At 36.1% G+C, this 22,120-nt stretch overlaps 4 protein-coding genes and 2 non-coding genes across 16 annotated transcripts; 5 read left to right on the plus strand and 1 right to left on the minus strand.

Moving 5' to 3' along the window:
- On the minus strand, window positions 2,849-2,920 carry TRNAG-UCC. Its single transcript has one exon. It is a non-coding gene; the product is annotated as a tRNA-Gly (tRNA).
- Window positions 2,955-4,363, plus strand: LOC105172662. The gene is made up of 2 exons (XM_011094190.2): window positions 2,955-3,539; window positions 4,008-4,363. Exons 1-2 carry the CDS (start codon window positions 3,054-3,056, stop codon window positions 4,191-4,193), a joined length of 672 nt encoding a protein of 223 aa, XP_011092492.1. The 5' UTR covers window positions 2,955-3,053; the 3' UTR covers window positions 4,194-4,363.
- LOC105172663 lies at window positions 5,011-7,641 on the plus strand. The gene is given in 5 exon segments (XM_011094191.2): window positions 5,011-5,237; window positions 5,346-5,548; window positions 5,551-5,594; window positions 6,336-6,396; window positions 6,791-7,641. Coding segments are annotated over 5 exon segments (963 nt in total). The 5' UTR covers window positions 5,011-5,169; the 3' UTR covers window positions 7,378-7,641.
- LOC105172664 lies at window positions 9,819-13,825 on the plus strand. Of its 11 annotated transcripts, XM_020697070.1 has the most exons (15): window positions 9,820-10,102; window positions 10,550-10,664; window positions 10,759-10,839; window positions 10,951-11,033; window positions 11,134-11,246; window positions 11,440-11,550; window positions 11,794-11,903; window positions 12,068-12,180; window positions 12,315-12,380; window positions 12,477-12,535; window positions 12,610-12,660; window positions 12,756-12,842; window positions 13,001-13,060; window positions 13,191-13,266; window positions 13,582-13,825. In XM_020697070.1, the coding sequence occupies exons 2-15, from the start codon at window positions 10,630-10,632 to the stop codon at window positions 13,608-13,610; spliced, it is 1,074 nt and encodes a 357-aa protein (XP_020552729.1). In that variant the 5' UTR covers window positions 9,820-10,102; window positions 10,550-10,629; the 3' UTR covers window positions 13,611-13,825. The 11 variants fall into 11 exon arrangements, 7 of the variants coding, with proteins under 7 accessions (XP_020552728.1, XP_020552729.1, XP_011092496.1 ...); XM_020697068.1 differs by having other exon boundaries at window positions 9,822-10,102; window positions 12,068-12,380; window positions 12,458-12,535; window positions 13,194-13,266; XM_011094193.2 differs by having other exon boundaries at window positions 9,823-10,108; window positions 12,068-12,380; window positions 12,458-12,535.
- TRNAN-GUU lies at window positions 14,137-14,210 on the plus strand. The gene has a single exon. It is a non-coding gene; the product is annotated as a tRNA-Asn (tRNA).
- Window positions 15,951-21,370, plus strand: LOC105172666 (vacuolar-sorting receptor 3). The gene is made up of 12 exons (XM_011094196.2): window positions 15,951-16,548; window positions 17,574-18,266; window positions 18,347-18,435; window positions 18,560-18,629; window positions 18,703-18,786; window positions 18,873-18,949; window positions 19,023-19,104; window positions 19,787-19,869; window positions 19,964-20,030; window positions 20,457-20,585; window positions 20,675-20,784; window positions 20,901-21,370. Exons 1-12 carry the CDS (start codon window positions 16,239-16,241, stop codon window positions 20,997-20,999), a joined length of 1,893 nt encoding a protein of 630 aa, XP_011092498.1. The 5' UTR covers window positions 15,951-16,238; the 3' UTR covers window positions 21,000-21,370.

Below are 22,120 nucleotides of genomic sequence, written 5' to 3' on the forward strand. Positions count from 1 at the left end.
GAATCTTTTTGTACAATATAGTAAATGTATGTGATTAATCACTTTTTTCGAACTGTAACCAATCCCAACAGGTATAATTAATTCAAGTCTCTGGCCAAACTCGTTTCGGATTTGAAAAATGATGTATTAACTTGAAAGATCAAATTATATTTCTTGGACTTGCCTCGTGTGTGAATGTGTGATCGTAAGGCACTGCATGAACCCTAAAACCTGCAAGATTCAGACAAAAAAATACTGGTAAGTATAAGGATTTTTTCCCCTCCTTTTTTTGGTTGGAGTTTGAATGAAAGAGATCAAAATGAAATGGGATTAGTACCAAACAGGAGATTAAGAAGGAAAACGAGGAAGAAAGACATTAGGAGCTGCTTGGAAGCCATTGTTGGTTGTCTGAATGTAGGGTTTATGAGCAATGCCATGCACGTTTTATAATGGAAGATGATCACTGAAATCTTCCTATATTGGAAGAATCATACTGAAATTTCACTGTGTTTCCGTGTGCTTACCATAAATCAGAAATGTCTTTGCATTTCTTACAGAAATGGACTCCGATATTCTTGCCGATAATTCTGTTCATGCAAAGAAGAATATTAATTATATATAGCAAAGATGTTAAAATTAGCGTCCAACTAATTAATAAGAAAAGTTCTTGCTAAAATTCATTATTAATCTACATTATTTAATATAAGAAATTTCCTTACTATAATGAATTTAGCAGTGAGTTATAATTTAAGTTGTTTTCTTGTAATGTCTGCTATAAATAAACAGATGGGATTTCTTGGAATCGAAAATCTGATGGAAGTTTGGTTAGTTTAATTTCTGAAGTATGATAATTACTATGGAGAATCTAATTATGAAACTAAATTTTGATTGCGAGGTTTGTGGTAATCATTAGAAACTAATTGTAGAATAATTTGATTTCTCTGTTTGTTTATTGAGAATTAGTACTTAATTAGGGAGTAACTACTTTTCTTTATCTTTGAATTATCAATTTGATGCATATGATCTGCTTTACGTATTGTAGTAAGAGGGTTTTTACTTTAATTAATTGTATCTACTTCAACCAAATTCTGATTTTTTTTTATGATTTTATTTTTCTTGTTTCTTAAAAAAAAAAAACGTGTGATGGTTAACCATATTTAAATGTAGTTGATATAATTCCTAAACTTAGATACTAATCTATATAAAGAAATTAACGTTCATTTGAAATGAATTGAAAGGAAACTCACTAAATTCTACATTTTAAAAAAATTGATTTTTTCTTTTTGGGAGATGTAATTTTAGTCTTGTACCCTATGGGTGACAATTTTTGTTATGCGTGATGAATTAAATTTTGTAATTTAGTCTTGTAAATTAAAATTTTAATAATTTTAATCTTATTTCTGTTAATTTGGTCGAAAAATTGCATGTGGCTTGTACGGGAGAATTGCAATTTTGGTCCCATAACTTACCCCATTTTTTATTTTGGTCCCATTGTTTGATCTCTCACCACATTTGGTCCCATATGTGTTAAAAAATTTGCAATTTTAGTCTCATTGACAGTTTTCGTCCAATTATTCATGGAATGGACACGTGCTCCGTTATTTAACCCATGGTTGACTGAAAGAGTTGGGACCAGAGACAGAAATCAAGCATTTTCCCAAAATCTCGAACACAAACCTTAGCCCCTCTCACATCAGACTTGATTTGCAGCAAATTGGGTGAAAAATTATGAAGAAATTTCAGAAATCGGGAAGGAAAATAGCGTTTACTTGATAGGGGCTCATTTGCAATGTCCAGATAGTCGGCAGAATTTGTTGGGTATCCACCGCTAGATTACTATGAGTTTTCCTTTTTAGTTTTTATTTGTAAAAATTATTGTATTGTGGTTTGAGATTGTATTGGATGTTGATATATATATATATATATATATGTGTGTGTGTGTGTGAGGGAGCCTCGAGCCCAGCACCACCAGCTGAGGGTGCCTCGAGTATGGGCTCGACACCGTCAGCTCGAGGAATTGTGAGTCAGGCACTGGGCATCGCCAGCTCGAGCAGCACCACCAAGTGCAGCTCGAGGCACTTCCTTGAGCTGGGCTCATGCTGCACTGCCTGGTGCACCAGCACCACCACCTCGAGCTAGGTTGACGCACAGCTAACGCCCATCACCGCCAAATCAATGTTGGGTGTGCTGACCTCGAGTAGCACCGCCAGCTCGAGCTGGACATCTCCTCCAACCCAACCTCAAGCTAGACTCGAGCTGAACCCGCCAAGTGCGGACTTGAGCACCCCAACTGTCGCGGTTCACCACCACCCTTTCCTGACCCAATAATTTGGGCCACCTTCATTAATAACATTGGGCTTGGGTTATAAATATTGGGCTTATTAACTAGTTCAATATTGAGACAAATAATTGTTCAAACTAAGTGAAGACCTAAATACTACACCACCATTAGATATTTCATCCGATAGTGAGGGGGTATATGATGTATATATTGTTAATACACATTTAATTTCAAGAGAAAAAAAGTAATTTTTTTATATATAACCCCTGCAATAAATACATACACTCTACCATACTACATAAATTCCAACACCACTATAAATAGCAAAAATATAATTTTTTAGAAGGACCACTATTCGTTGATTGTGACTACACTTACTAAAAAATCCCACAAAAATTATGTTTTCACCTAATGAGCTATTATGTCGCGGGTAAAATTTTCATTTCATCCTTTCGTAAAACTCTCAACCACATCAAAAAGCAAAAATGAAAAGAAGAAGAGGAGGAAGCAACAGAACCTTCATTATATAAGTTTCAAATTTTATTACAGGCAAAGAAGAATGAAAAACACAAAAATTTCAAAAGACGATGCGTTTGCCGGGAGTCGAACCCGGGTCTATTGCTTGGAAGGCAATTATCCTAACCGTTGGACTACAAACGCTAGCTGTTGTTCCATAAATTGTTATTCTTAGTTACAATTCATGCCCATGTTTGGTCGATATTCAGCCACATTTGCTGCTGCAGTTCAAAAATCCAGCAACATTTCACAAACCTCTCAGCAATAATCCAAATCCATGGAGCTACCAACAACTCTCAAGAATCCACTCCCTTCCTTCCCTCCTCCAAGAACTCCCATCAAAATCCCTATCAACAACTATACACTCCCTTCATCCCCCAATCCAATCACACCAAAAACCCATCTCAAAACAAATCCATACGAACCACCCACTCCCACAATGTCCGACATCTTGGCCGCTTCCAGAGCGCAGAATCTGGACCTTCAGCTCCAGACGTTCGGCCCCTTTTTCAGGGTCACGGCTCGAAGCTTGGGGACCCGGAGGGAACTGGGCAGGGCTGAGGGGGTGATTAGGTTTTGGTTTGGTGGGAAAATTCTGCATTTGGATTCAATGAAGCTGCGAAGGGAGACGGTGGGAATGGAGAAATCGATATTTGGGATTGGTTTGTTTGTTGGAGCGGTGGCGATCAGGCATGGGTTTGAGTGTGGGTGCCGGAAGGCTGAGCTGCTCGCCATCAATGACACTCATCTTTACCATTCCAAGGTGCGTACTTGCCGCTTACCTTGTTTGCTGTCGTCTTCAGCTTTTGCGCTGCTTTTCTGTAAGCACAATTTAATGACAAATTAAATTTGTCATAATTATAAATATTTGATTGCAAAATTACAAAATGGCATTTTCCGTCCCAGTAAGTTAGCCTTTCTGTGATTGTACTCCCACTAAAATATTTAGAATTCTACGAAAACAACTTTAATTATCCTCAAAAGCTCATGCCATAGAGATGCTTTTTCCACAAAAAAAAAAAATTTAACGGAATTAAGACTTGGAATTAAAATTACAAAATTTTGAGAGTTATATAGAATGTAATATGGTGGACTGAAAAACAATGGTAATAAAATCGTAAAAAGACAATCATTTGTTTGAACTAAGATTTTGGTGTCCCACATAGGAACATCAAGACCATCTATTTGTTTAGACTATGATGATGATGATGATATAGTTGTGTGTTTGCAGCTGGTGAGGTTTTACAAGAGAATAGGGTTCAGGGAAGTGTACGAGGTAACAGGTTCATCACTTGGAGATTTCACCCACATGCTGGTGTGGGGTGGCGTTGGAACTCGGATGGACGCTGATCTTCATCATCTCATCACCAAATGGTGCTCCAGGTTTAAACCCAAATCAACTGTGGATGCGGCCTAATTTAATTGATATTGAGACGTTATTAATTTAGATTTATGGATTCAAATCACACCCATAATAGTAGGTGTTGATTAAATATAATTATATGATATTGATAATTATTGATATAAATATTTGGTATTGATAATTATAATTGATTTATTTATATGTGCTTGATACGTCAAAGGGTATTCGGATTGAATTTTTTTTATTTCATTTAGTACATACAAATTATGTGTGTAAAATTTGGGTCATGTTAGGATGGTCGAGTTTTCTTATATTCAGAAATACTAATCTAAAAATTCAAATTGCACTTTTTTAATTGTGCTTGATATGTATATAATTTTTTTCAAAATTACAAATAATGCGAATTTTATACATATAAATAGTGTATATATAAAATACAGTATGAAATATAGTATGATAATAATTTATAATAAAGGTTCATACTCTAAATTAAAATACAATAAACAAAAGGAGGAAATTAATCACTTGAATTAATTAGCTTGATTAACTACAATTATCCAATTAGTTAAGGTGATTAAGAGGATGTTTAGCTAAATTATTTACAAAATATAATAAATTAATAATATTTTATTTAATAAATATATTAAAATATTTTTTAAAAATAAAATAATAAAATTTATAAAATATTTTGAGCAGTTTATAAATTCACACAAACACTCGTGACGAACGATATCCATTGGTTCGGGCCAATAGTTCTTGAAAGAGCCCATCCAAGAGCCCAATCACTTAATCCATTAAGCAAACATAAACCCGACCCATATCAAAATATACCCAGCCCAGACCCGTTTTAGAGACGCTTCGCGATAAAAAACAATCTGAAAGTATAGTACGAACAAACTTTGATCCTCCTCAGTGGATTGGCTTTTAGGGATTTCTGCAGCCCTCCAACGCCGCAGGCGTAGAGACGAAGTGGTGTCGCGAGCTGACTGAGTGAGTAATTTACTCTCCTTTTTCTCTCAAATTAACACTAATGTCACGGCGAGAAGACCGTAGCTCGGAGTCTAAGCGCCGCCGTTCGCGGTTTGACCGTGAGCCCAGGTAAATCGAGAGTCCATTTTTGCGCTGTGTTGAATTGTTTTTCTTTTGTGTAATCTAATGGGAATAGTTCAATTTCGAATGATCCATTCTGCTGTTGTGTGATGCAAGCCCCAAGAGATCTCGGAGGGATGGTAAACCAGAAACTGAAAGGTCCGCGGCGCAGGCGGAGCCGGATAAAGATCGACTGGACCGGGATCATAAGCACCGTCGTCGGCTCCAGGACCACTTGCCTCTTGAGGCCCCAGTTTACCACGATCCGAAGGTTGAATCTGGAACCTTGGGCAAGGAATCTGAAAACAGAAATGAGGGACACCGTCCGGTCCAACTAAAGTACCTCAGTCCCGATCGTACTTTGAGGTACTGTTGCTGATTATATACGTTATTGTAGAACCACATGATGTTTGTGCTTCCTTTATCATCTACTAAAGCATGCATGAGCTGATATTTCTCTCTGTATAATCTTTTTGGATGCCAGGTCTTTTGAGAAGCATTTCCTCTGCCATCATTGATCATTGCAAATTGCTTTATATGCTATGTTTTGAATAGTATGATTATGTGGAACTATAGCTACAGTAGTTCCGCTTCCCATGGTCTGGATATTCGGGAAGTTCTGCACATGGGTGAGCGGGTAGTATAAAAATGGATCATCCTCGTTGGAGTGTGTTCAATAGTTTCATTCTCAATTGTTATGGTCGAAATTGCATGGTGGCCTGTAGTCTAACATTTATGGTAGATCTAATTTCAACCTTTTGCCACTTAAAATATGGTATTTTCCACTCAAACAGCAACTGAAGCCAGATAGATGTTGGCTCCATCTCCTAGAATTGGTTGTTTGAACTCGATTTATTGCTAAATTACCGTTGACGTGTTCAAAAGTAGTTGAACCTTCTAAAAGTTCTGTAATGTCATGCGATGAATCTCTCAATGTTTTAGTTGAAAGAAGGGAAAAAGTGCACAAGCTTCGTCTGTGCATAGTTTGGTTGTGACCCATTCTGCAAACCCTTTTATCTGGGCATTTGCTTTCTGTTCAGCCTGGTGACTTCGAGTAGCTCCATTTATATAACAGTGTTAGGCCTGCCTGTGCATGTCTTATAACAGCACGATGACCGAGGTAGTGCTGGGCGAGATGGGAGAAGCTTCAGTCGCAGGACAGAGAATGGTAAGCTTTTATTTAATTAAGTGTTACTGAGTGATTGTTGAAGGAGTGTAGTTTGGGAGGTTATTTGATGCGTCTACTTTTGTGATTTTCTTCAGTTGTGTGGAGGTTCTTCTGCAATCTTGATTTAGAAAAAGATGAGAACATCTGTGCAATGATTTCTTTGAAACCTAAAGACAATGAGATATTTGTCAAGTTCATTTTGTTTAAATTTTAGAATTTTGTTCGGCTATTTACTCCTGCTATTGAGCCTCTCTCTTCTATATTTAATATTTGAGAAATATGTACTGCCTCTCTCTATTAATCAATTCTGAGAAGCAATAATAGAAAGTTCTTTAAGTGTTTTGTGTATCTCTTATATCAAGAACTGATCTTTTAAATCCATATTCTTCTCAAGAACGTGGATGGTGGAGAGATCCTAAGGAGCAGGAAAATGACACGGCAATAGACAAAACTGTACCAAGAGCCACACATCAGAAGGATGAGAAAGGTAAAGATAGCAGGGAAGACAATCATGTCTGGCGCCATGATGGGTACTTTGAAATGGAAGCAAATCCAAAACCTACCGTACGGAAAAGGCCTTCCTTTAGAGAGCAAAAGATCCCTGCTGATCCTGAGAAAACCAACAAAGCATCAACTGCTCCTGGGACAACCAACAATCAAGATCATGCTTTAGAAAGTGGAAGACGTGATGAGAGAGAGCATGCCTCCCGCCATTCTGACAAACCTGAGAGACCATTTGCAGGGGACAGGGAGTTGAACAGGGCTCAATCTTGGAGGGGCAATTTTTCATCCAGAGATAGGTCTGGTGCAAACGGTAGATACAGAGGCAGAGATAGGTTTATGCCCAGGCAAAGCTATCGGCCAACTGGCGGCCGTGTTGAGAAATGGAAGCATGATCTTTACACTGAGGCCAACAGGAGTCCTTCCCCAAAGAATGAAGAAGATCAGATTTCAAAAATTGAAGCTCTCCTGGCTTCATAAATGTTCTGAATTTGGTACATTTCCCCTTATGCTGCTACGCACCCTCTCCCCTTTTCCTTCCCAGAAGCTTACTTCTGAGCAGTAGTTTGGTGAAGAACTAAGTAGCTTTTTGCAGATCTGCTTTGCATTGTGGATGATATGCTCCATTTGTGTATCAAACAATTAGTCTTTTTTTGTAATTGGCTTTGTTGCCGTCTATGATGTAGGCGGCTTTACAATTGCACAAAACATCATGCTTCTAACACAAAAAGTATGTTACTCCCACCAACGCTGATAATTGTTTTGATGGCATTGATTTTGATCGCCACTGCGGTACAGGTATGCCCGGGATTAAAGCAAAAATGTTGGATAATTGTTGATGCCAACTGACACATTGGGTTCTTCCAAGAACAAAGAAGGCAAAAGAAAAGCGAACTCAAATATACACTTGTACCATAAGCAACATTACATGGTTGTTCCATAAAATCTACAATTACAACACCCATAAACGTAATACATCAGTTCTATATTGTTTGAAACAACATAAAAATAAAAGAATTAACTCAAAGGATCAAACCCATTCTGGACTCCAATTCAGGCCTTTCTTGTTGCATTTCTTCATCTGCGGTAGTTATTAGTCCTTTCAGAAACTTGATAATGTGAGGCAGAAGTAAAACCCCTATGCCTCAACCCCTTATCAGCGTTCGAAGGAGAGGCCGCGGGACCTCTGGCGGCGAAGCTCTTCGCATGGGGTAGATGCTCCGAACCCGACGAGAAATCAACGGTAGACGACGGCTGGAATTCCGAGCGAGTACGGCGGTGGGAGGAACCCTCCACGGCGTCTCCGGCGAGGAGGAGGTGGTAGCTCCGCCCGTTGGTGGAGTTCTCGGAGAGGCACCGGTAAGCGTTTTGAGGCCTTTGCTTCTTCATGGCGTGGAGAAGCAACGGGATTAAGCCTTCCATCTTGCGGCGGACGGCGGCTGATCTTGGTTACGCTCCGGCGGCGGTTTGATCTGCGGACTGATTTGATGTTAAGCTAAAGTAGAGATTATCGTACAAAATGTGTTGTGATGAATGTGAAGTTAAACTCTGGGCATAAATGAATTTATAGTTGGTATCCTGATCAGTTTAGTTGAAAAGTCAGGGGATTACGAGGGTAGTGTGAATTCATATATTGACATTCATATCCTTCAACTAGATATTTATTTATAGACAATGTACTCTGATTTGAAAAGTTCCACTCTCCTTCTCAATTTATATATTATATATATATAAAATCAATCATTAATTATGAACTAATAAAATAATTTTTCCTACAACATAACTAAAAATTCTAAATTAATGAGAAATATAACAATCAATTATATTTAAAAATAAAAAAATATTTAATTTGATACCACTATGAGAAATATAACAATCAATTATATTTAAAAATAAAAAAATATTTAATTTTTTACCACTAATTTAATAAAAAATAAAATTATTATTTTCATCAAATAAAAAAAATCTGTCGATTTAATCCCACTAACATAAAAAAATGCTTATAAATTAATTCACACATATTTTCACTAAAAAACTGAAAATTAAAAATAAAAACACAACCAAATATAGGGTATAATTTTCAGAACTTGTTTAGAACAAGGCTTGACCTTGACCTCATTATTCCAACAAGATAAAAAGAACAACGAAAAAAAAGAAATATGGAAGTCATTTTGCAAAGAAGTGGGGCTATTTAAGTAAATTCAAATAATGGGGAGGATAACGAAACGACAAGCACAAAAGTCAAATACGTTGACTGAATTCGCCCATGCTCATCCACAGAGAGTAGCGTGTCCGGGTCGTGATTTTATTGCTTTAGTTTTTTGAATGCTTAAATCCCAATTCCAACAAACTCCGGCGGCCAAACAAACCCTCTTTAAAGCACGTGCCGTTTTTTAACCTTAATCAATTTAAAATAAGGTACAATTATACTCTTTTTTTTAAATTTATAATAATTATATTTAATTTTTTTGTGATTTAAAAAATTATATTTAATATTTTTTAAGTCTGCTTTCGAATAATAAATAAGTTTATTCTTTAATTAAAATTTATTAAATTTACTGATATTAGACGAATCAAATTTTAAGAATATTAAATATAAATTTTCAAATTATAAAAAATTTATATATAATTATATTAAATTTTAAGAGAATAAACAATAATTAAGCCTTAAAATAATTACACCAAGCGACATATCCTTGCACAATCCAATCCAGCGTTGACTTGGAATACCAAGTGGGTGCAGTGACGTAGTCATTTTCATTAGCTGGACTGCACCGATTGATATATATGTCAGTTTCAAAACCCAGTTTCAGCTGCTAACTTTGAACAATTTTATTTTCATCCAGTTGTCATATTAAAATTGGATACTAAATTGGATCAATTCATTTATTAAAAGTAATTAATTAAATTTGTTAGCTAGGCTTCTAACGACCCATCCTTTAGGCCTCCCTAATTATTAGTGACGGGTCATAGCCCAAAGGTTGGGGGCCTAACGTGGTGGGTACTGACTTGGATCCGACTATGTCTCGGGTTCATATTTCACATTGAAATGGTGTAGCTGTTGTGTGTTTTGTCCATCTCCAACACTTTGCTGCAACTGATTTATCAATTTAAACAGATGAGTTTTCAAGTTGTAAGCATTCAAGGTTGTCAGGAGTAGGGTTGAAATTCCATTGTAATCATAATGCTAGGGCAAAATGCCAAGGTTCAAGTACTGGAAAATTTTCAGCTTTCTGTTCTTTAAATTCTTTCAGTTTGTGTTCTTGCTTGCTATTTTAGCATCTCACTGTGTGTCTGTTTGATTTTGATGGGAAAGTTTCTTGAAATTGGTCGGTTATGTCTTGAATTGGGATGAATATGGAAGTGGGTTCAAGTTGTTCCCACTTCTGTACGTGTTGTCGCCACATTCCAAATTTCAAGAAAATCAACAACTTGAAAATCTAACCTTTTGATTCTTATACTTGTTCTCTTCTGACAAAAGTAGGGTTTACATGATTGTTGTAAGAATACATGTTTATGGCGAGGTGTTAATACAGTGAGAAATAACCTGTTTGTAGTGTAGTTCGTACTAGTTTGAAGAACTGTACTTGTTCATGCGTTTTGATATTCATGGTGTAAATTACAGCATGTTGATGGATTTTGCTGTTTGTAGGTCCTAACTGCAGCTGAATACTAGCATGTAATTTCAGAAATAATCTCTATTGTATTACTCCAACTGGTGCAATAGAGGCCATGGATAAGTTTTTGGATGATTTATTCGCCAAAAGGTGCTTCTTGGTCGAGAATGATATATTTGACTTCTCATTCTATTTAAATTTTCCCAGTTCCCTTGATGGTTAATTGAGTATCTTTTCTCCTTAGGGGTTCTGTAAGAGAGGGAGCATTATCTTCGATTGTTGATGGCCTCAATTTGAACTATCTCCACCAGTTTGCTGGGAAAAAGTTAGAGCATCAACTAGATTGTGGAATGATTTTACTCTTACAAATAAAATTTGGAGTAACGTGCGTTTTTGCACTTTAAGATGACTTTCTTTCTAATAATCTACTTTGCAGTTTTGCGACTTTACTATACCGATGTCTAAATTCTTTCAAGAAGGGATCTTCCAAGGAGATTGTTTTAGCTTCTCGTGCCCTTGGTTATTTTCTATTCCTACGTAGCACTTCTTTTATATATATTTTCATTTATAACAGTTGCATTGTGCTTAGAATGACTTCTTCATTCATGTGTCTATGCAGGTCTCTTGTCAATCACTGTAGGTTGTGGGGATAATGCTCATGAACTTTACAAGGAGTCACTTCCACTTATATCACAAGCTCTGAGATCTAGGACTGAATCATTATTGTTATCTGTATGTATGATACTTGGTAATGGATGTGTAGATACAAGAGTTACCTACCAGTCAATTTTTTGCCTTGCCTATAGTGTTCTATATTTTACCCTCTTATTTTTCTTTCTGTTAATTACTTTCCTTTTCTTGTTTTTTTGTTTTTTCGTTTTTGTGGGGGTGGGGGTTGCGGGGGTGTTTATGTTATTTGTTTTAGGTGATCGACTGTTTAGCTATTGCCACTTTCGTTGGTGCAAATGATTTCGAGGAGACAGAAGCTGCGATGCAGATAATATGGCACTTTATTAATTTGAAACCAGGTGATAATGTAAGCGTGTTCCATGCCAAACCCCAAATTTTAGGCTGTTAAGTCGTATGATCAGTGTTATTTATTATATCAATAGGCTGAAGCCAAACATGGTGAACAATCAGATTTTGCAGCTAACTTTACCGAGTTTCTGCATACTTGTCTAGCACAGTATAGTATTTGTACATAGTGAATATATTAACATATATTTACTGATTTTGTTATTTTTTTCATCTATGATGTTTTTCTGGGTTTTGATCTCAGGTTGTAGTCAGTAAACAGCCAGCTTCTGTTCTGTCTGCTGCTATCTCTACGTGGTCACTTCTTCTCACAACTGTCAATGGCTGGAACCTTAATCACAATTACTGGCGGGGGTAAAGTAGATGTCATGAGTATGATGCATGTGGTGACAAACTTATATATCTTTGAAGTAACTGAGGGGCATCCATATGTAGATAATTGCTACTTATTCATGGTTCTATCTTTTGCACACGAAACTGTTATCCAGCATAAAACTTTCTTCCCTGTCCTTGAACAGAGCAATTCCCTACTTTCTGAATCTACTAGAAGTGGATGATCAATCTGTTTGCATGGTGGCTGGTCAGGCTATTGCTTTAATATGTGAAATGGGATTTCTCGAGAAATTTGCTGGTAATCTCACGACTGATGAAATTAGTTTGAACGAAAAGGGAAAAAACATTAAGGACCAGGATTACTCTATACAAGAATTACAAGAAATTGTGAGCAATCATGCCAAGAGAGTTTTGAGACAAAATTCACTTCAGAGTGCAGCTACAAAAACTGTGAATGGATGGAGCAACTTTTCCCAGAATTTTTTGGAAGCTTTAGAGGTATTACTCTACCTTGTACAGAGTTACCAAATAAAAATCTTTCTATGAGATCTATTTTTACATCTTCACACTTTTAGGATGGTCGTTTTCATGAAGCTTCTTTGAAGATTGGCAAACATAGGTTGCAGTTACATTCATTGTCCCAATTACTGCAGGTACTTATTATTTACATGACGGACAGTTTTCATTCTCCCATACTTGGTTACTTAAATCTTTTATCTTTTTATAGGTTAACTTTATCAAGCGTTTCCTAGGACGTGGATTTGTACCTCACATGGTGGTAGGTTGGGATCGTCTTTCTTACTATTTTTGTAACACTTCCTTTTGTGATAATCACCTTGTGAGTTATACCTTATGACGCCCCTATTTAAACAGGAAAATGAATTTCTGCATGATGTTTTCAACTTCACACCAAGAAAACAAGAATCAGGGGTGGAACTCTATAGTTCTGAGAGAGAAGAGGTTTAGTTTGTATTCAATTATAATTTATGAGAATCGTTGCAAAGTGTTTTGCTGATCTGAGTTGTGACTGTTGAGTATTGATTGGTTCTAGTGCTCTCTGTAGTTGCCACAAATCATCTATGGAATGATCGCGTTTGTCTGTTTTATTTGAATTTTAGGCGGTTGTCCATCTTTTTGTGCCTGAAACCAGACAAAGAGATGGCGAAGATGACTTTGGGGTAAGTTTTTCAAACTTATTGTTGCGTAGTTTTTTCTTCCTCTTCTTCTCATCAAGTACAGACTCGACCATGATTGCAGCTGTAGTTTTGGTTTTCACTTGTTTGTGTTTCTTTTCTCCACGCAATGCAGCGGGCTCACAGGCCACAGAGATCTGCTTACCGCAAAGCAAAGACTCAACTCTTGAACAAGCAGCGCATGCTAAAAGGTTATTATCATCATTCTTTTTCTCCTAAAATAATTTCTCAAGGTCTTGTTGCCAAGATAAAAATGTCCGGTTTAATTTAAAACAAGAAGAGAAAAACGAGACAGTTAATGGTAGCAGTTTCAAATACCCCTTTTTAAATGATCCAAGAAAAACTTCATGTGATGTTTTTTTGTATTAATTAACACTCTGAATGAAGTCGTAAGTTCATCACAGAAACAAGCTAGTAATCTCATAGTTGATCAAGAATCTCCAAGACTTTCTCTATTATTATACTGACACAGTTTTCTGCTATTTTATGTGTGTGTGGACAATCAGGGGAAGAACTTCGGCCATATGATGATTGATGTTGGAGACAAAGCGCTGCAATTACGACATGAATGTAGTAACTCTACCTTCAGTAGCATGTTATGAATTCTTTGCCTATTCACATTTATGGGCTCTTTGTAAGACTAATGTTTCTACCATGCTCTGCATGTTGTACTTCATAACTAGAACCAGTTGTGGACATTAACTTGAATACTGTGTTTATCAATTGCCAAGATTTCTTATTCATCTTTAAGTTTTCAATGTTATATACCATATTGTTACTGAAAATACAGTTGGAGTATTTGGAGGACTAATTCTCAAACTGATTCACTCGTTTCACTATATAGATAGATTGTTCTGCTTCTAGTGGAACAACTACTGCAAAATATTCTATACCAGCAAATTAGTGCTGAAAAAAAGTGTGTAGAAGTTAGTTTGCACTGGTGTCTTTGCTGCTTGTTATTTGATAAAATTAAGAGTGATTGAAGAAATCTGACCATATTGGAAGGACGGGTTGTTCTCTACAATGTTCATAAATTTTGTCCAATAGACAGACAGCAAGAAGCTGGAGTAGCTCAGTTGGTTAGAGCGTGTGGCTGTTAACCACAAGGTCGAAGGTTCAAGCCCTTCCTCTAGCGATCATTATTTTCCTGTTTTCATAAACCAAATTTTTACTTTATGGCATTGTCTTAATATGATTTCTATGCCTCATTTTGCTCTACTACTCACCCCTCAAAAACTCCATGCTTCCTTCCCAATTTCCATACATATAAACCTATTACTTTTACCTTTATTATAACATCAATATCATTTTATTTATTTTCATCTTTTGTCATGATATTTATTACATTATTATTTAAGTATTTTTAGAAAGAAAAAACACCAAAACTAACTTGAAGACATAAACATCTTTGTATAAGTATCTCTATAGAGCTTTGCTTGCATTACAACAAATCTCGTGGAAGGGCAGTGTAATATCGCTTTGTTTATTTATATTTTAATGAGGTGAGAATGAGATTATAGAAAATTAGACCCAAGTTCATGATGAGGAAGACAAACCATAGTGGAATTTGACGTCAAGACAATTCACGACGACTTCTGCAGTACTTAAATTGTAGATCGTTGAGGGAGAAGGTTATATGGTACATGGCCCATTCAACATATTTAGGAACTTATTTATTCTGTGGTTGATGATTTTAGAGAAACTGGCGGACGATGATGAACAAACCAACCGTGGTTACAACTAGAAAACACGGACTGTGTGCTTTATAATGATTAAGTTCACTTAGTTGTTCCTTGAACGGGGCCGTCGGATGCTTTGGATTAGCAAGAAATGGAGGAGGAAGCATATGAATATGATCAATACAACATAGCTGGCAACTCTCGCATCTACAATTTATCATAATCTGGGCCGAAAGGAATCAAAGGAGTTGTAAAATTATATAAGTACATCACTTGAGGGGACTAGAGTAATATACCTCATGAGTTCTTTATGTAAAATTTCATTATTAAATAGAGTGTGTATTCATAATTACAACTACAACATCAATTAATGTACTCATAAGTTGTAATTTTGCAAAGAACAAGAAATATTTGTATAACTAAATCTAACTAAAAAGCGTCAATTAATATAATTTACCTTAATTTATAGGCATTCATAGTTTATTTGGTTTCTAATTTTCCCTTTTAAAAAATAAAATAAATATTGGGTTTAACTTTTATGATTATGGTAATATTGCAATAAAAATTGAATAATCGATATTATCAATTATTAATTATTAATTTATTTATTTATTAACAAATATTAGATTATTGGTAATCCAATGCTATATTTGATTGTTTACTGAAAAGGACTAAAAAAAAAAAAAAAACACGTGCAATTGATAATTGTTTTCTTTGACCTCTAAACCGACAATAACCTACCATGTATCACGTTTAAGAGAATTATTAATTTTTAGGATTAATTCTTGACCCCTTTCAAATATGAAATTATGTTTTTTTTACATAAATTTTAAAAATTATACTTACACCTCGTTCGGCTATTTACAATTTAGAATTGTTCCATCTTGACTAGATTTTGAATAAAAATAATTGATATCAACAAAAGAAGCACACAAACTTTTAATTTACCTCTTGATTCAGTATTTCGTATAAATAATTGATAATATAACTATTTTTTAATTTCTAATTTTTATCGTATGGTAATAATTTGTAAATAATATTTTATTATAATTATAATATTTTAAATTTACACCTTAATAAGCAAAAAGTTATTATTCGATATTTTTTTGTCAATAAATTATATAAAATATTAAAATGCGGGATAAAATTAAAATAATCCCTATATAATATTATCCTTTTGTCTATTCCTTAATTCACACGTTGACGACTTTCATTTCTATTTCCCACTGTTCTCAAGACAGAGAGAAAAAGAAGAGCATTCCCGTTATTGTAAATTTAACTCCCTTCTCTCTTCACCAACTCATCAAGATTTTCCATCCTTTTCAAGCCTCGATCCACCCAAAAATTCACGGACTCGCACACTTACTGCGCGTTTGAGTTGATATTTGCCAGAGTACCAGGAAAACAAAGGAGAAACCCCCTTTAAATTTCTAGAAGCTAGCAAATCTCGGATTTTTACTTGCTGCTTCTGGAAGTAGAAGGAAATGGGGTGCTCTATAAGGTTAAAATTTGCGAATTTGTTGGGGTTTTGGGTGCTGATTTTCACACAAGCGGTTGTGGGTCGGTTCGTGGTGGAGAAGAACAGCTTGAGGGTGACGTCACCAGAGAGCATTAAGGGGACTCACGACAGCGCCATTGGCAACTTTGGGATTCCACAGTATGGGGGAAGTATGGCTGGAATCGTGGTGTATCCCAAGGATAATAGGAAAGGGTGCAAAAATTTTGATGATTTTGGGATTTCTTTCAAGGCTAAAGCTGGGGCTATGCCGAACTTTGTGCTTGTTGATCGTGGAGGTACATGATTTTTTCTTGGGAGTTTCTTATCTTTTTTCTCTTTTTTTTTTTTATTTCAGGCTTTGTTTCTTTAAACATTTATCGAGATGCCCTTTTCGTTATCTTTGTTAATTTCTTAGTTCAGCTTCAATTTGATGTTTCTTTGAGGTATAGGTCGAGTATGTTTCTTCTTCTTCTTCTTTTTGTCTGAGGTTAATTTGTTAGATACTGGCAAGGACCTTTTCATCGCCGACAGTTAATTTGCTAGTTGGATTGAATTTGAAGTTTGTTCCTTCAATTTAAGTCAAATTGATTGTCTGAGGTGACTTTATAGATTTCTATTTGTACCCTTTTGATTAATTCAGATAATTTCCTTATCCATGTGAATCAAACAGTTCTCTTCTTGGGGTCGTACTGTTTGCCAAAAATTTTATTTTCTGGAGCAGCATTTGTGTTTTTAATTTAATTGAATTTTTGAAAACTTTTTGCTCGTTTAATTTACAGAGTTGGAGAGATTTCTTTAGATTTCTTGATGTTTTAGTTTGTAAATTTCCCTTTTAAGTTTGGGTTCTCGTTTTCCTTGCATTAGATGCTTGGAAATATGGCCTTCATAGTTAGAGGTGTCTTTTGAGTAATATGATTCATGTCTAAGCTGTTTAAGGTACCCTTTTGGTTGCATTCTGAATTAACTAATTTATCCGTCTTGATTGAATTCAATTTTTTGGTTCTTTCTGGAAATAGCAGTTTTGCCAATTATAGGAGTCATGTTTTACCACGCCTCTTCATTAAGTTTTTTCATGATTTCTGTTTTTTCTATAATTTCTATCGCATAGAGGTTTCAATTGTGAAACTCTTTTATAAGCACTTCTGCTTTGGATTTCAGTTTTGTGAAGTTGGGGTTGTGTGCTTATATGTATGCCTCCTTTTGTGTGTGTGTGAGAGCAAAAGCACAACCTCGAATATGTACTAAGATGGGTATTTGGGTGCTAATATATTTTACTGGATCAAATTGTACGTATCTCCATTGACTTTCTCCTGCACTGCAGATTGCTTTTTTGCTTTAAAGGTGTGGAATGCCCAAAATGCCGGTGCTGCTGCAGTTCTAGTGGCTGACGACCTTGATGAACCATTAATCACAATGGACTCACCTGAAGAGGATGCAGCGTCTGCCAAATATATTGTGAACATAACAATACCATCTGCATTGGTTGATAAAAATTTCGGTGAAAAATTAAAGCAAGCAATCAGTGGAGGGGATATGGTGAATGTGAATCTTGACTGGAGAGAAGCTGTTCCTCACCCAGATGATCGAGTTGAATATGAACTGTGGAGTAACAGCAATGATGAGTGTGGGGTTAAGTGTGACATGCTGATGGAGTTTGTGAAGGATTTTAAGGGTGCAGCCCAGGTTCTTGAAAAGGGTGGTTATACTCAATTTACCCCTCATTATATTACTTGGTATTGCCCTCAGGCATTCACCATAAGCAAACAATGCAAATCTCAATGCATCAACCATGGAAGATATTGTGCTCCAGACCCTGAACAAGATTTCAGCACTGGTTATGAAGGAAAGGATGTGGTTCTTGAGAACTTGAGACAACTATGTGTGTTCAGAGTGGCCAATGAGACCAAAAAACCATGGATCTGGTGGGACTATGTCACTGATTTCCAAATCAGATGCCCCATGAAGGAGAAGAAATACAACAAGGAATGTGCTGAAGGTGTCATCAGATCTTTAGGTAACTTTTCATGCCTCTCATTGTTAACACACATGTCTTTATTTTGGAATAATCATATACCATTGTTGCCTGCTTATTAGGGCTTGATCTGAAAAAAATTGAAAAATGCATGGGTGACCCTGATGCTGATTCGGACAATCCTGTTCTGAAGGAAGAGCAGGATGCTCAAGTGAGTATTATGATGAACTTTCAATGTAAAACGTGAATCAACAGAATTGCTGTTGCATTTATGTAATGTAATTATGTTTACATGATGGATCATGTAAAATGTCTGACAAGTAAGAGTTCTGCAGATTGGAAAAGGATCACGTGGTGATGTGACGATACTTCCTACCCTAGTCGTGAATAACCGACAATATCGAGGTCTGTTCGTTGAAAAAGGTAATTCCCATGGGGTAGTCTTAATATCATTCTTGCTAATGCCCATGCTTTACAGGGAAATTGGAAAAAGGTGCTGTTTTGAAGGCATTATGTGCTGGTTTTGAGGAAACCACCGAGCCATCTGTTTGCTTAACTGGTGGTACGTTGCCTTTAGAGTAAATGCAGATATTGATATGAGAGTATGTACATACATGATCAACTTGGAATTGTGCTTTTTAACTGCAGATGTAGAAACCAATGAGTGCTTGGAGAACAATGGTGGCTGTTGGCAAGACACAACCGCTAATATTACAGCTTGCAAGGTGCTTGTTTTGATAGTTTGCTGATTTTGTCTTTTGCATTTTCAATTTCTAACATATGTATGTGCACATTCAGGACACATTTAGAGGAAGAGTGTGTGAATGCCCTGTAGTCAACGGTGTGCAGTTTAAGGGAGATGGCTATAGCTCTTGTGTTGGTATGTTGATTTGTTGTGCTTATAGCAAATAGTTTCCATCAATCATCTGGAAAATGGCTATTGGAAGCAGCTGCATGTTGGAAGTCCTTTATCTGCTCGCATAAACTCATTATGCTTGAATCGGAATAGCTTCAAATCGCATAAACATCTATGCTTGAATTTGAATAGCTTTGCAAACATTTAATATATTTACTATGTACAAAAATGTCCTTTAGTTAATCTTCGTCGTAGGAATTTATAAACCAAATATTGTTGGCTTGACTTCCCGGTTTAACAGAATGCTTTAAAAAACATGATAGCACTAGCACTTGTGCAATGTACTATTGTCATGCAAAGATTCACCATCTGCTATTATGTATAGTTGAAGTGAACTTTTTGTTTATAGACAATTATTAAACAGATTGATTGTTATATTTAATGCTCACATCTTCAAGTAACTGCAGTGTCATGCCATATAAATATAGACAATCAGTTTCCAATCAATTGAACTATAATTCCTGATTGTTAAGATGTGCACTTATGATTCTTGAACAGAACCATTAATTCTGGTGCACATTGCTTTTTAGCATGCATATTTTTAGTGAATCATGTCTCGTCATGTTTTATCTTGTAGAGTTAAGATAGTTTATTTCTTCTACAAACTACTGTGATTCTAATCTTGAATAAATCATTCCATATGCAGCAAGTGGACCTGGGCGATGCAAAATCAGTCATGGAGGCTGTTGGCACGAAAACAGAAATGGAATCACTTTCTCTGCTTGCGTGGTTGGTTAATCTTGCAAATGCCTGAATATGTTCCAAATCCCGAAGTTAAAAATTGGATTAAATGGATATATTTTTTTTTATATTTTCTCAACAGGATAATGAAGAGGGAAAGTGTACATGCCCCCCAGGCTTTAGAGGTGATGGTGTCAAGAGTTGTGTAGGTAAAACAACTTTCTTCATTTGTGTATCACACTTTTACATCCTGGACTCATACAAGGATGATCTGCATTTTAAATGGATATTAATGCCTATACCATTTAATGTGTCTTCACCACTCAACCCGTGTCAACATATATGCTTTAATTAAGTTCCTGTTCTTAGATTTGTCAATTCTGTCACTCACTTAGAACCATATGACGCATCCCCGGTAACCGTGGGAGTCAGAGAAAAGTATTGCTAGTTGATGCCTACTATAGTCACTATTTCTGCCCTACCTATGATTTTTATCCTAAGTATCTGATACACAAAATATATGCCCTCCAGTTGAAAAATGTGAAAACCGAAGCTAATCAAGAAATTCTTGTGCAGCTATCTGCACTTTTCTGGTTGAACTGCTCTGCTTCCCTGATTCATTTTTGAACATACAGATATCGATGAATGCAAGGAGAAGAAAGCCTGCCAATGCCCTGAATGCAGCTGCAAGAATACATGGGGCAGTTATGAGTGCGCTTGTAGCGGGGACTTGTTGTATATCAGGGAGCACGACACCTGCATAAGTCGGTTCACTTGCACATTTTTGTTACTTTGTGTCTTTATAAGGTGCTCCCCTAATCTTTGATTTATATCTGTTCTGTTTCTTGTACAGGTAAAACAACAGCCGAGGTCAAGTCTGCGTGGACTGCAGTTTGGATTATTTTGATTGGATTAGCTATGGCTGCTGGCGGAGCGTATCTTGTGTACAAATATCGGTTGAGGGTATGTTTTCTACATACAGAATGTTGGAAATCAATTTCAGTCTCCAAAATTAAAGGTTTTGCTAGAAATCCCTTGTTTTTCCTTTACTAATGACTATCACCGGTTGCATATTTCAGTCGTACATGGACTCAGAGATACGGGCTATAATGGCACAATACATGCCTCTAGACAGCCAAAACGAAGTCCCAAATCATGTACATGAAGATCGTGCCTGAAAATGATGCTCAACCGTCACTCCTCCTCATGTTGGGGCTTGAGCAACTGACCATCTGTTCCCAACCAAGGTTTTCAAAGGTGGAATCATATATATTTGTAAAGTTTGTCGGATAATAAGTAAAACAAGAATCGTCCTGGTTTTTTTCTTTCATACGGAGCATATGTCCAAATCAGGATTGTGTTGGGGCACACAGGAAAAATGATAGGTCAATCTATTTAGATTCTAGGTTGTGCCCTTTTAGATTAATTACAAGTGTATGAATCATGCTCGTCTCTTGCATAGATGTATCCTTGGTCGTGACTGCATGTTTCTTGAGAGTCAACTTTATTGTTTACGCCAAAATGCTGTATTAATTAATATTGTTGCTCTCGGTGAATGGTGTTAAAATGTCCATGACAATTGATGGCTTTGTTGGAGCAACCTGGGATTTCTTACATGTAATAATCTTGGCAGTGAGGTTGTACTCTGTTCCTATGCGGATGATTTTGTGGTCGTACCCGATATTTTCTGTACTGGGTGTATCAACCGTTGCAATATCTTCTTTATTTTTAAGGAACGATGATGATGTATGTTGCAATCATCTAACTATTCAGCGTATAATCCTCAACATCGGCAGACGCATAATGCTTGAATTAATGTGGTTGAGGGATGGAAGTCTTGGTATTTGCAATTGCGGCCCTCATTTTGTTTAAGATTCAATACGGGCGAGAGATCGTTAGCACAAAGATACCGAAAAAAGAAAGATTTGAAAATATAATAAGTTAATTAAAACAGTGTAGGTAAATCCAAGGATTATCGGAAGGGCCAAAATCAACGTCTTTTGTTGAACAAGTGTAAAAAATGTTAGGGATTTGTTTCTATCTAATTCTAAGGTGTTCTTTTTTTAATTTTATTTTGAATAATATATACAAAAAAAAAATAGAGGTTTTCATATGTTGTATGGAGGCGAACTCAATGGAGTTAGCAATAACAATCCTTGTACTGTGAAAAAAAATATACAAAATTTGATGAAATTGTTCACTTAGATTGTAGGATTTTTAAATAAAATCTAATAATGTTTTTGTAATAGCTGGGGTCATGCACACATTATCTGATGTTCAGTTTCTCATAAAATCTACT

The sequence above is a fragment of the Sesamum indicum genome, linkage group LG10 (assembly GCF_000512975.1).
Source record: "Sesamum indicum cultivar Zhongzhi No. 13 linkage group LG10, S_indicum_v1.0, whole genome shotgun sequence".
Classification (NCBI taxonomy): Eukaryota; Viridiplantae; Streptophyta; class Magnoliopsida; order Lamiales; family Pedaliaceae; genus Sesamum; species Sesamum indicum.